The sequence below is a fragment of the Condylura cristata genome, unplaced genomic scaffold (assembly GCF_000260355.1).
Source record: "Condylura cristata isolate star-nosed mole 26May11 unplaced genomic scaffold, ConCri1.0 scaffold00028, whole genome shotgun sequence".
NCBI classification, from domain to species: Eukaryota; Metazoa; Chordata; class Mammalia; order Eulipotyphla; family Talpidae; genus Condylura; species Condylura cristata.
In genome coordinates this window covers 12,280,227-12,292,671 of record NW_004567129.1, presented here as the reverse complement: position 1 = coordinate 12,292,671, position 12,445 = coordinate 12,280,227, and the positions used below count along the sequence as shown (strand labels likewise).

Sequence of the window (12,445 nt, the reverse complement as noted above, 5' to 3'; positions counted from 1 at the left end):
AAAAACAAGTTCCTCTGACATAAAATAAAGAGTTCCTTTCTTCTAACAAGCTAGAAATTCCTTCACCAATCTTAAATGTTTCTAATACTTACAGGTCTCGTTTTAAACTGCTGATGAAGTTTTTTTTATAGTAACACTGAACAATATGCAGAGCTAAAGTCTCTCCTAATCTACCTCCTTTCCCCACAATAATATGAAAATAAGATGATATGCTTTGCCAAAAGAATATTATAGGTAATCAACAACTGGTTTAGTACTTTGAAGATAAAACTACTCTTAGTAGGTACTAATTCCTCTACTTCCCCAGAGCAGTGAAATATTTTTTTACACACAGATGAAATGCATTCACAAGGGTGGGATTGTCTGCACTTCAACCTTAAGACTATCTCTAGCCCCAGCTTTTCCCTATACCAGTTATACAAAGCTTTTCATTCATGAAGTTCACAAGACCCCTTTCGGGAAGACCAATATAGTAGATACCTTTTCTCCTAGCCGAATGCTGCCACATTTCAGAATATTGATGTCATTTTTGCAGTCATCCATGAAGCCACAGATTAAACGGTAATCACTGAAGATGATGGCTGTCATCTTGGTGATGTACTGGTGACACTGGTACTCAGTGATGTTGCCTCGGTGATCCACCAAACAGGAAAGCAAGTAACCTTTTCCAACTGGCTCATCAGCACATTCTTTAATCTGCTCAAAAGAAAATGACTGTTTTATCACAAGTATTCTATTCTCATTCGAAAAACAAGCTTAATAAAAAATGTCTCAATTTTTGTGTTGATTTTCTATTCTCTATACTTAAGAAAATGTAAGGAAAACACTTGGAAATACATTAAAAAAAAAAAAATAGGGGGCCTTTCTGGTGGCTATCAACACTGCAGCCTGAGTTCAATCCCCGGCCAGGGAGCTGACCCACATATGATGCAGCAGATCTCTCCTGGCTCACCCACTGCTCCCCTCAGCATTATATTTCAGTACATTGGCCTGTTCTGCTCCCTGTCTCTGCTGAATCCTCCCACACAGCACACCTCTAACCTGTACCCCAGTTCTTCTATGAAAAAAGTAAAAAAAAAATTTTGTTTTAATTTTACTGAATATTATTAATAAGCTGTTAATATTTGCAGCTTCAACATATGCTCTATTACTAAGTCCCTCTATCCATGTAAGAATGCACTGGATTAATTGTAGGAGATTAGTCTAGGTTACAGGTCTGGAAAACAGGTGCAGAATTGCAATCTAGTTGCATATCCCAAGCCAAGCTCCACAGCAACTGTTATTGTTAGATAAACCTACTGGCAAGGGGAGGGATAGTAAAAGCATAATATTACTTCTTGACATGACATTAATGTGTTCTCAGTTAACCAAAGATTTGGACGTGTGTTTTTGAACTTAGTAGAATCCCGGTTTCACCACTGTGGTCTGGAAACATGTTTAAAATGATGATGTTCATTGGGAAGGGTAGGCACTGCACAAGTAATTTGGGTGGTTTAGACATATCATCTAGTGGGTCAAGCAAAGGAGAGATTCCATGGGGTTAATGTTCCTACAAAGTGCATCCCAAACCACAAGAGCTAATAAAGCAAACTAGCTAAAAAATGCTGAAATTCAAGCATTAAAAAGTAAAATCTACTTACAGGCTTATAAGCTTGAACTATAAAGCAGAGAAGGTTGTTTGAAAAAAGTCTACTGCATTTGGAGAAATTAAAAACAAACAAAAATGGCAGGTTTGACAAGAGGAAGGAGCCAAATGTAAATGTTTATTTTGAATATGAATGAGAAGGGAATGTTTTGCTAGCATTTTGAAACCAATAGGGCACATGCTTCACTATCACACTATCTATTGTAAATATGTACACAGGGTAAAATAAATACAATCTCCCTTTCCAAAAGGCGCTGGGTGAAGGACATGCCACATGCAATCCTACGGGCAACTAGGTCTTGTTATGTCCAACCCCCCAAGATCAAATCAAGACCAAGTCAAAGATTCAACTTAAGACATAAAATTGTGTTTACTGTTAAAGAAAAAATTAGTGATTTAAGTAAGTAGTCTCATATTGGTTTCTAGAGGTAGCACAGATCTTCAAGTGAGGATAGATACAATTTTTTCAGTTTAACTGAACACCCTTTATGCAAGGGTCATGAATATTTCCAGGAAAAGGTTTTGTTTTTGAGGTAAATAGTTAAGTTTCAAAGGGAAAGAAGATACAGCTACTTGAAAAATCTCAGTATTTGTACATCACCCATTGGGGAAAAAACCCGTATTATGAAAAACAGTTCTAGTGGCAGGTACCTGGGTTTTAAAACTTAATGAAGAAGTATTCATAAGGCCCTAATTTCAGCAGTTCAAAAATCTGAAGGAAAACCATGAACACATTTGGCAATAAGAAATTAAATATATATGGAGTATCAATCATGAGACTTTACTGAACCACAGAGCTCTAAGATCTATTTCTAGCTTATCACCAACTACAACAGGTTTTAAAGTTTGAGCTTTTCTTCAACCTTTCAACTAAATAGAATAAGAGAAATAAAAGTTCTAATACTATCCGCAAAGAAGCATTAAATCATCAACATCTTTATGAATGGGAGTATAAACTCTGAAGCAGTTGGGGAGCAGATTCATTAAGTTAGAAAAATTCAATAGTCACTCTACTTTTGACATGAAGCAGGAGGAAAGCAGGCAGTATTTGGCTCAGCCATGTAGAGTAAATGAAGGCTTAGTTTGCAGTTATTTTTGTGATGTTGTTTTTCTCCTTGCAAGTAGGAGAAAACATTTGTTGAAAGTAGATTCTTTCCTGATAATTAATTTCTCTGATCCAGTGCAATCCTTCCTTTGAGGAGGGAGATATTCTTTAGTTACACAAATCCTTAACAAAACTACAACACTCCAAAAGAACTGTCATTACATATGCTTTATAAGAAACTCACCCTTGTCAAATTTATTTTCTTACATAAAACAAACAAACAAAATAAGCCAGCAAAGAGTGTAGTTGTTTTGGTGAATTTGCATCTACTCTAAGGTGAATTTCTACATGGCAAATTGTCATGTACAGTAAACTCATAGAACTGGCTAAGGGAGTTTGAGAGACAGTTTCTTAAGGCTAGAAGTTGAAGATCAATGTTACTAAGATCAACTATTCTGTTCAGAAGCCCTAAGGTAAAAATGAAGCTGCTGATTTAAAAAAAAATCTGATCCAGTATTAGGTATGAGGAAGAAAGCAGGTTCTATAAGTTCTCATAATGACATAAGTAAGGAATATAGATGGCTGAGGGCTTATCTGGGTGAACAGGTTTTTCTGTAAAAGCTCAGGAAAAACTGGTCTGGACCAAAGTCACCTATGAGGTAGCTTAAGGACAGATCAACGTGTTCTAAGATCTATGATCATAAACTCTGAAAACTCTGAAATGGATCCCCCAACTCAAAAATTGTAACGCTACAATTTTTACTATTATTTATTTACACTAATAGTAAATAGTTACACCAAGAGAAATTACTGAAAATTTTCCCCAATTAGTAGTCATAAGAATGATATACATTTTTATTAATTATTTTTGTCCTTATACTCAACATTCATTTATAACATTAAACACAATATTTTTTACAAACCTTCTTTAAGCTAACTCCTATTATATTTGAAACATTTGCTCCTGGAGTTCAGGTGATCCAACTGCATAGCCCAAACACTTAGGAACACTTGTAGGCCTCGTGAGGAAACCCTTCTGATATGCCACAGGCACAGCTGATTGTACAATGTGTGAAAACAGAACAGTTCTGTTCTGTTTGGGGCCCAGCGAAGTCTGAGCCTGATTTCCAAGATGTCTGAATCAACAGCATTCTACAGTAAATAGGTGGATGTAAACCAAAAGAAGTCTAATCACAGCCCTATCTCTCAACCAATACACAAACGAATTCTAAGGAAAGTAAAGTAATAGAGTGAGTCATTCCTCTCTTAAGGACTGGTCTAGTCAATAGATTTAATATTCTCTTCTAAGCCATTCAATACCTACAAAATTCTCTGACAACCTACCTCTGATATGGTAGACTTGCAGACCTCTCTGGCCACAGATTCAAATTTGGGATCAGTAGTTAGATTTAGCTTGTAATTCCACAACAACTAAAAAGAAAAATAAAAGATCCAGTTAACAGTATCAAATTTATCATTTATGGTTATTATAAACACATGATAAAAAGTCATTGTACAGAGCCAGATAAAGCATATTCACACCAATAAAAACAGTAAAGATAAAATGCCAAATAATTTTTAGATAAAAGGAAAAACACTATGAAGACAAAATATTTTGTTGTTGTTGTTTATTTTAACTAAAGGACAACTTTTCAAAGGTATGAACTCAAAGTCATTACAAAGTAAAGAGAAGGGCCCTCCCTGGTTGTGCAGCGGGTTAAAGCACTGCACTGAGAACCTAAAGTCACTTCTTCATGAGTTCGATCCCCGCCCACCCCGCAGGTGACCACACGGTGTGGCAGACCTCTCCTGACCCGCCCGCTGCTCCCCTCAGCAGTGTACTTCATCGATCTGCCTGTTCTGCTCCCCACTCTGTCTCTGGTGAAGCCTCTCACCACCCCTGAGCCTCTGGCCTGTACCCCAGTTCTGTATGTACAAAATAAATAAATCTTTTAAAAAAAAAAAAGTAAAGAGAAAATAAAATTAAATTAAACCACCTGTAAAGTTTTAGAAACATTCTGTTCTGCTTACATAAAAAAGTCGAACCCTGGGCCCTCCCTGGTGGTGCAGCGGGTTAAAGCACTGCACTGAGAAGCTAACGTCACTTCTTCATGAGTTCGATTCCCGCCTGCCCCGGAGGTGACCACATGGTGTGGCAGACCTCTCCTGGCCCGCCCGCTGCTCCCCTCAGCAGTGTGCTTCATGGATCTGCCTGTTCTGCTCCCCACTCTGTCTCTGGTGAAGCCTCTTGCCGCCCCTGAGCCTCCAGCCTGTACCCCAGTTCTGTATGTACAAATAAATAAATCTTAAAAAAAAAAAAAAAAGTCGAACCCTGAGGCTCAGATTTTTGGTTGCAGGTTTCACAACCAGTAGTTTCCAGGTAGTTCCATTCTTTTCATATTTTTGATCTGATAAATACACTATGAGGTCTACTTAGCTCAAATGTTTTAACATGTCTTAATCAAGAAAATATCTATAACCACTACCTGTCACAGGTTAAGAGTTGCATATTTATCTTTGCAGCTTCAGTTATAAATTTTCAATAAGTGATCCAGTATAAAGTAAGTAGTAAAAACAAGACTTTGAACTCTGCTCTGATGGAGAGATAGAGTAGGGGATGTTGTAAAACAGGAAGAGATTCTGGGGGTAGGGAGAGAATGAGCTGCCTTTCTCTCCTTACAATCCAAGACTAAGAATACAATCAACCACTTGCTGGTTGTTTCAGACATCTACTTAGCACTTCTAATGATGTAGCCCACACAATGTAATCTCAAGGGGCTTCATAGACGATTGGGCTTCACAGATGATTAGAGGAAACTGAAGCAAATGTTTGTATATGCATTGTGTAAGAAATGGGAGGAAAAGCAGACACAGAGGAAGGATAAAGATTGTCCAGTGGTGTCTATGGTCAATGGGAGGTAATAAAATAAAAATGTTTAGTAATGACACCACAGCAATACAGGGGAGGAGAACCCCAGACTGTGGTGGGGATTTGGTCAGAGAAGGTTTACCAGAGAAAGTACTAAGATGAAACCTGAAAGATTAATAGCAGTTAGCTATACTAAAGGGGTAGGGGGAAGATTGTTTTAAGTAAATGAAACAGCTTATATGTGAAAGCTCACCCCCATGAGCATCAGGGCCTGTGAAGCAACTGAAATTCCAACAGAGGACTCAGCCCTGGAGAGGCAGGCCAGGCTAGATCATAAAGCCCTTGGGGGCCATATTTGAACTTTTACCTAAATGTAACAGGGAGTCACTGAGGATAAAGCTCAGGAGTAAGAAATGACAAAATCTGCTTTTTGGAAGCAGAACAGAGACTTTTAAAAGTGCATTAGGGAAAACACAGAAACAAGCATTTAATTCTATAGTATGGAGAAAGTTGTTGTTAAGAAATAAAAACATGAAGTATAAACAGGATTTCTTTCCCTTCAAAAAACAAGGGGGGAATGGGGGAAGCAAGACCTGTAAAAAAAAAACGTATACATCCCAGTAAATGAGATTTTAGAAGACTAGAACCTGACCACCATCTACAATAAAAGCTCTAAGAAGAACAAGAGACTTTTCTCTCATTTACCACCGTGTGCCCAGTGCTTAGAAGAATCAGTAGCACACGCAGGCAACAATATACATTTGTTGAAGAGATGAACAAACTAACAAATGAACACCAAGATGAGTGACAAGGTCAATCAAGAGCACATAAGAGGCCAAAATGAGAGCAGGTAGGAAAGGCTTATTTCTTTTTTTTTTTTTCTCGTTTTTTTTCTTTAAAGATTTATTTATTTATGCATAAAGAAGTGGGATATAGGCCAGAGGTGCAGGGGCAATGAGAGGATTCGCCAGAGACGGAGTAGGGAGCAGAACAGGCCGACTATTGAAGTACACTGCTGAGAAAAGCAGTGGGCAGGTCAGGAAAGGTCTGCTGAGCCATCTGGGTCACATCCCGGGCAGGATCAAACTCATGCTGCAGTGGCTTTAGCCTCTTAGTGCTGCACTTTAATCCACAGTGCCACCAGGGAGGGCCCGGGAGAAGTTTTATTTCCACCTGGAGGAATGAAGGATTTTTCTGACTCCTCAAAATGTAGTGATGAGTCAGATGATTCAAAAAATACGGCTAGGATAAAAACAAATACATTTTATTACTATCTATGAACTAAGCTAGTACCACACTGCCATTAAATTTTGTATTTTAAAATTAATACATCACTCTTCTTTCCAACTATTCTAATTCTGGGTGTAGATCAAAGATGGATTAAAGTATTTCCTCCTTCTTAAGCTATCCTGTAGCTGACCCTACATCATTTCTTTCAAAGAAAGACTGTTAACTCAAGGATTTACAGTCAACAACAAAAAATGTCAGAAAAATAGAAATAGTCAATGGACTCACATAGTACTGCCTTACTTTATCTTATAAAAACTACAATATGTCCCAAGTGTCCAAAACTTATGGGACACACTAAAAGCAGTTATGAGGAAAGTATATAGCAATACAGGCTCACATAAGGAAACAAGAAATAACTCAAAGAAACAACCTAATGTCCCACCTTAAAAAACTGAAAAAAGAACAACAAAATAACCCCATAGCCATTTGAAGACAGGAAATAATAAAAGTCAAATCAGAAATAAATGAAATGGTAGTTAAGAAAACAGTCCAATAAATCAATGAAACCAAAAGTTGGCTCTTCGAAAAAATAAACAGACAGGCCCATTAGCCAGGCTCACAAAGAGAAAGCACAAATAAACAGAATCATAAATGAAAGAGGAGAAATCACAACAGACCCAGCAGAAATCAAAAGAATAATCAGAACAATATGAACAACTATACGCAAACAAGTTCAACAATTTAGCAGAAATGGACAAATCGCTACAACTCTACAACCACCCAAAGCTTGATAAAGAAGAAATAGAACAACCAAACAGGCCAATTACAAGCAAGGAAATTGAAGAAGTAATCAAAACCTTCCCCCAAAATAAAAGCCCAGGACCAGATGGATTTACAAATGAATTTTACCAAACATTCAGGAAAGAACTAGTGCCTGTTCTACACAGACTCATCCAAAAAATCCAAAAAGAAGGAAAACTACCACATACGTTCTACAAAGCCAACATCACACTAGTACCAAAAACTTAACAAGAAAACACACAAAAAAGGAAACTTCAGACCAATCTCCCTAATGAACACCAATGCAAAAATCCTCAACAAAATCTTAGCCAACAGAATCCAACAATGCATTAAAAGAATAATACACCACGACCAAGGAGCACAAGGATGGTTCAACATCAGAAAATCAATTAATGCAATCCATCACATCAACCAACAGAAGAATAAAAACCACATAGTTATATTAATAGATGGGGAGAAGGCATTCGACAAAGTTCAACACCCATTTATGTTTAAGGCCCTCGAAATCCTCAGAACAGAAGGAACATACCTCAACATGATAAAAGCCATATAAGATAAACCCACAGCCAATATTATTCTCAATGGAGAAAAGCTGAAAGCCTTTCCTTTGAGATCAGGAACAAGACAAGGCTTTCCATTATCACCACTGCCCTTCAACATAACATTGGAAGTTCTAGCCACAGCAATAAGACAGGAAAAAGACATACAAAGAATCCAAATAGGGAAAGAAAAAGTAAAACTGTCCTTATTTGCAGACAATATGTTAATTTACATGGAAAATCCTAAAAACTCCACAGAGAAGCTAATCAAAACCATCAACCAGTTTAGCAAGGTAGCAGGATATAAAATCAACATACAAAAGTCAGAGGACTTCCTATACACAAACAACCAATCAGAAGAAGGAGAAATTTTAAAAGCCATCCCCTTTTCAATTAAAACAAAAAGAATCAAATACCTGGGAGTCAACCTAACAAAAGAGGTAAAAGACCTCTACAAAGAAAATTACAAAACACTGTTACAAGAAATACAAGAAGACACCATGAAATGGAAAAGACATCCCCTGCTCATGGACTGGGAGAATTAACATCATCAAAATGGCCATCCTACCAAAAGTGATATACAGATTTAACACCATCCCAATAAAAGTCTCAATGACATTCTTCAAAGAAATAGAAAAAAATATTGATGAGATTCATATGGAACAACAAAAGATCTTGAATAGGCAAAACTCTCATGACTCTGAAGAAAGAGAATGGAGGCATTACAATCCCAAACTTCAAACTATACTACAAAGCCATAATAATCAAAACTGCATGGCACTGGAACAAGAACAGACATACAGACCAGTGGATTCGAAGAGAAAACCCAGATATAAAACCCACAGGTTTATAGGCAGTCAATCTTTGACAAAGGAGCAAAGAAAATACAATGGAACAAAGAAAGTTTGTTCAGCAAATGGTGCTGGGAAAACTGGGAAGCTACATGCAAAAAAATGAAACTAGATTACTACCTCACACCATACACAAAAATCAACTCAAAGTGGATTAAAGACCTAGACATAAAAGTAGAAACCATAAAATACCTGGAAGCAAAGATGGGCCAAACGCTACACAACATACACTTCAGTGATATCTTTAAAGATAGTGCACCAATGCAACAACAGTGAAGGCAAGGATAAATAGATGGGACTACATCAAGTTAAAGAGCTTTGTACAGCAAAAGAGACATTACAAAAGACAATCCCACTGATTGGGAAAAAATTTTCTCACACAAAACGAGTGATAAACGATTGATCACAAAGATATACAAAGAACTGATGAAACTCAACAAAAATAAACCCCATCAAAAAATGGGCAGAAGAGCTAAAAAGAAACTTCTCCAGATAGGAAATGCAGATGGCCAACAAGCATATGAAAAAATGTTCAACATCACTCGTAATAAGGGAGATGCAAATTAAAACCACAATAAGAGACGACCTCACCCCAGTGAGAATGGCACATCTTAAAACAACTAGCAACAACAAATGTTGGCGAGGATGTGGAGAAAAAGGAACTCTCCTGCACCGCTGGTGGGAATGCAAAGTAGTACAACCACTATGGAAAACTGTTTGGAGGTTCCTCAAACTGCTTAACATGGAGCTTCCATATGACCCAGCAATTACACTGGGTATCTATCTACCCAAAAGATACAAAAACACTGATTAAAAAAGATACCTGCACCCCCATGTTTATTGCTACCTTATTTACAATTGGAAAGACATGGAAACAGCCCAAATACCCAAAAGTGGATGACTGGATCAAAAAGATGTGGTACATAAACACAATGGAATATCACTAAGCAACAAAAATAAATAAATGAATAAACATCTGTTTTTTGCAGCAACATGGATGGAGCTGAAGAAGATGATACTTAGTGAAATAAGCCAGAAAGAAAAGGAAAATTACCGGTTTCACTCATATCAGGAGTATAACAGACCAGGCAAGAAAATAATAATAATAATAAACAGCTATATACCAGAGACATTTCATGGGGGTGGACTGGGGAAGGGGTTCAAGAACAGTTGGGGGAGGGAAATGCACTGGACTTTGGTGTTGGCAAATGGGTGATCTGGTGATGGGAAACCCATGGGGATTACAACTGAGATGAAAAAATGCACAAAATAATGTGAAAATAAACATATATATATATATATATATATATATATATATATATGTGTGTGTGTGTGTGTGTGTGTGTGTCTGTGTGTGTGTGTATATATATGTGTGTGTATATATATGTTAATAAACATATATACATATATATATATATAAATGAATATACCAATAAAGTCAGGTAATATTCTGCTAGGTATTGAATCCAAAGAATATAAAAACATTAACACTGAAGGATTTATTCACCTCTATATCCATAGCAGCAGAATTCCTAATAGGCAAAATGTGGAAATCAAACTAAATAAATGTCCATCAAAACACAACTGAACAAAGTAATAATGGAATATATACTCAATTGGAAATAGTAATAGCGGAATATATACTCAATCAAAATAAAGCTTATACTGTTGTTTAAAAAAAAAAAACTACAATATGTCCTGTGGTTGCACTAGAAAACAGGTTTTCTTTCAACAGTCATTTAATTACTTAACTCTTGATATTTAGCTTTTAATTTTGAGCCTTATTAGCTCTGAAAATAGACACTTACGAACAGGACTTAACTCTGACAAAACTGTCAATTTTTAAATATTCTACCTTTCATAAGTTATCTTTCATTTTTAAGATGTAATTAACATACCGTTACCTTCAATGTACAATTCAGTGGATTTTTTAAAGTGTCCATTCAGTGGTTTTATTATATTCACAAGAATGCACAGCCATCACCACCTTCTGATTGTAGAACACCACAAACAGAAACCGCTTACCTATTGTCACTCCATTCACCCTACTCTCATCCTTTGGCAACTGTTAATCTACTTTCTCATCTTCTGATATGATCTATTAATGCATTATTTTTCCCAGTCAGGAATATAAGTAAGAAGGGAACTCAACACAGGTTGACACTATAGCATGGAAAGCAGCCTCAGATAATGTGTAAATCAATGGCTGTGAATGACTGATATGTGTTCCAAGAAACTTTATGCATAAAAAGGGCAGTGTTCTGGATCGGGCAGACTGGTAGTAGTAGTTTTCTGATCAGTAGGCTAAAGAATGCTTAAACCCTCCATATTCTCCCCCATAATGTGCATTTACCAAATCTTTTATATTTGCTAATAAAATGGATGAAAACAGTACACTCATTTTTCTTTTCTTTTTCATATTTCTAAATTATGGTAGAGAGTCATCTTTTTTGTTGCTTATTGGACATCTTTTGCCTTCCTTATAAACAGCTTACTATAAGCTGCTTTTTTATAATATTTTCTATATAAAAGTACAGTCCTGGCCCTCCCTGTTGCACAGCACAAAGAAGCTAAAGCCGCTTCCGCGTGAGTTTGATCCCCGCCTGCCCTGGAGGAGACCACATGGCGTGGCAGACCTCTCCTGACCTGCCTGCTGCTCCCCTCAGCAGTGTACTTCGTCGATCTGCCTGTTCTGCTGTCCGCTCTGTCTCTGGTGAATCCTCTCACCCTCTGCATCTCTGGCCTGTACCCCAGTTCTGTACAAATAAGTAAATCTTTAAAAAAAAAAAAATATATATATATATATAGTCCTTTTCACTTTATACTTTCTCATCTCCAAATACTTTCTCATAAGTTACATGATACTTTTGAGAGAAAAGAAATAACTTCAAACCTTTTTTGCAATCAGATTTACAAAGTTTTAAATATTTTCTGGAATTGAGTCAGGTTTAGAAGAACTTTTCTCATGTTACTGTTTTCTTTTAGCTCTCTTGTGGTTTTATTTTTGCTTTAAATCTCTGTCTATCTAGAGCAACTTTTGAAAAACTAGCAACCTAAGCAGCCACCCAGCTTCTCTGTTCTGGTAGTCTCCCATCCAGACCTTCTGCTTTGTTACTGGGATTTCTTCCTGTACTATCAAATATGTAACTACTTCCTCTTTATTACACAGCTCAGGTATTATCTTTCCTGACTTCAACCCACCTGGACAAGAATGACTTTGTGTTCCCACTGAGCTCCATGTAGACTTCCTCCAAAACACCCAGTATTTTTTGCATATACCTGACTTCACACCAGTCTCCTTGGAGTGTGTGTGTGTGTGTGTGTGCACATGACTGATGTATTAAGTAAGTACAGCTATCTCTGGTGTTCTTACTCTGATTTTTAATACATGTCTCTGTCTTCAAGGTGTTTAAAGTGTCTGTGTTTCTCTAGTATCTACCAGTAGCACATGGCAAATGAATATAT

At 36.9% G+C, this 12,445-nt stretch overlaps 1 protein-coding gene across 1 annotated transcript in view; it reads right to left on the bottom strand.

The window, feature by feature from the left end:
• The window catches only part of GLG1 (golgi glycoprotein 1), a 122,664-nt gene that overhangs the window by 42,781 nt on the left and 67,438 nt on the right, over window positions 1-12,445 (bottom strand). Inside the window, exons 3-4 of the mRNA XM_004690385.2 lie at window positions 4,035-4,121; window positions 481-696 (exon numbers count right to left, since the gene is read on the bottom strand). Coding sequence (XP_004690442.1) covers window positions 481-696; window positions 4,035-4,121 — 303 coding nt within the window. The remainder of the gene's footprint in view (window positions 1-480; window positions 697-4,034; window positions 4,122-12,445) is intronic.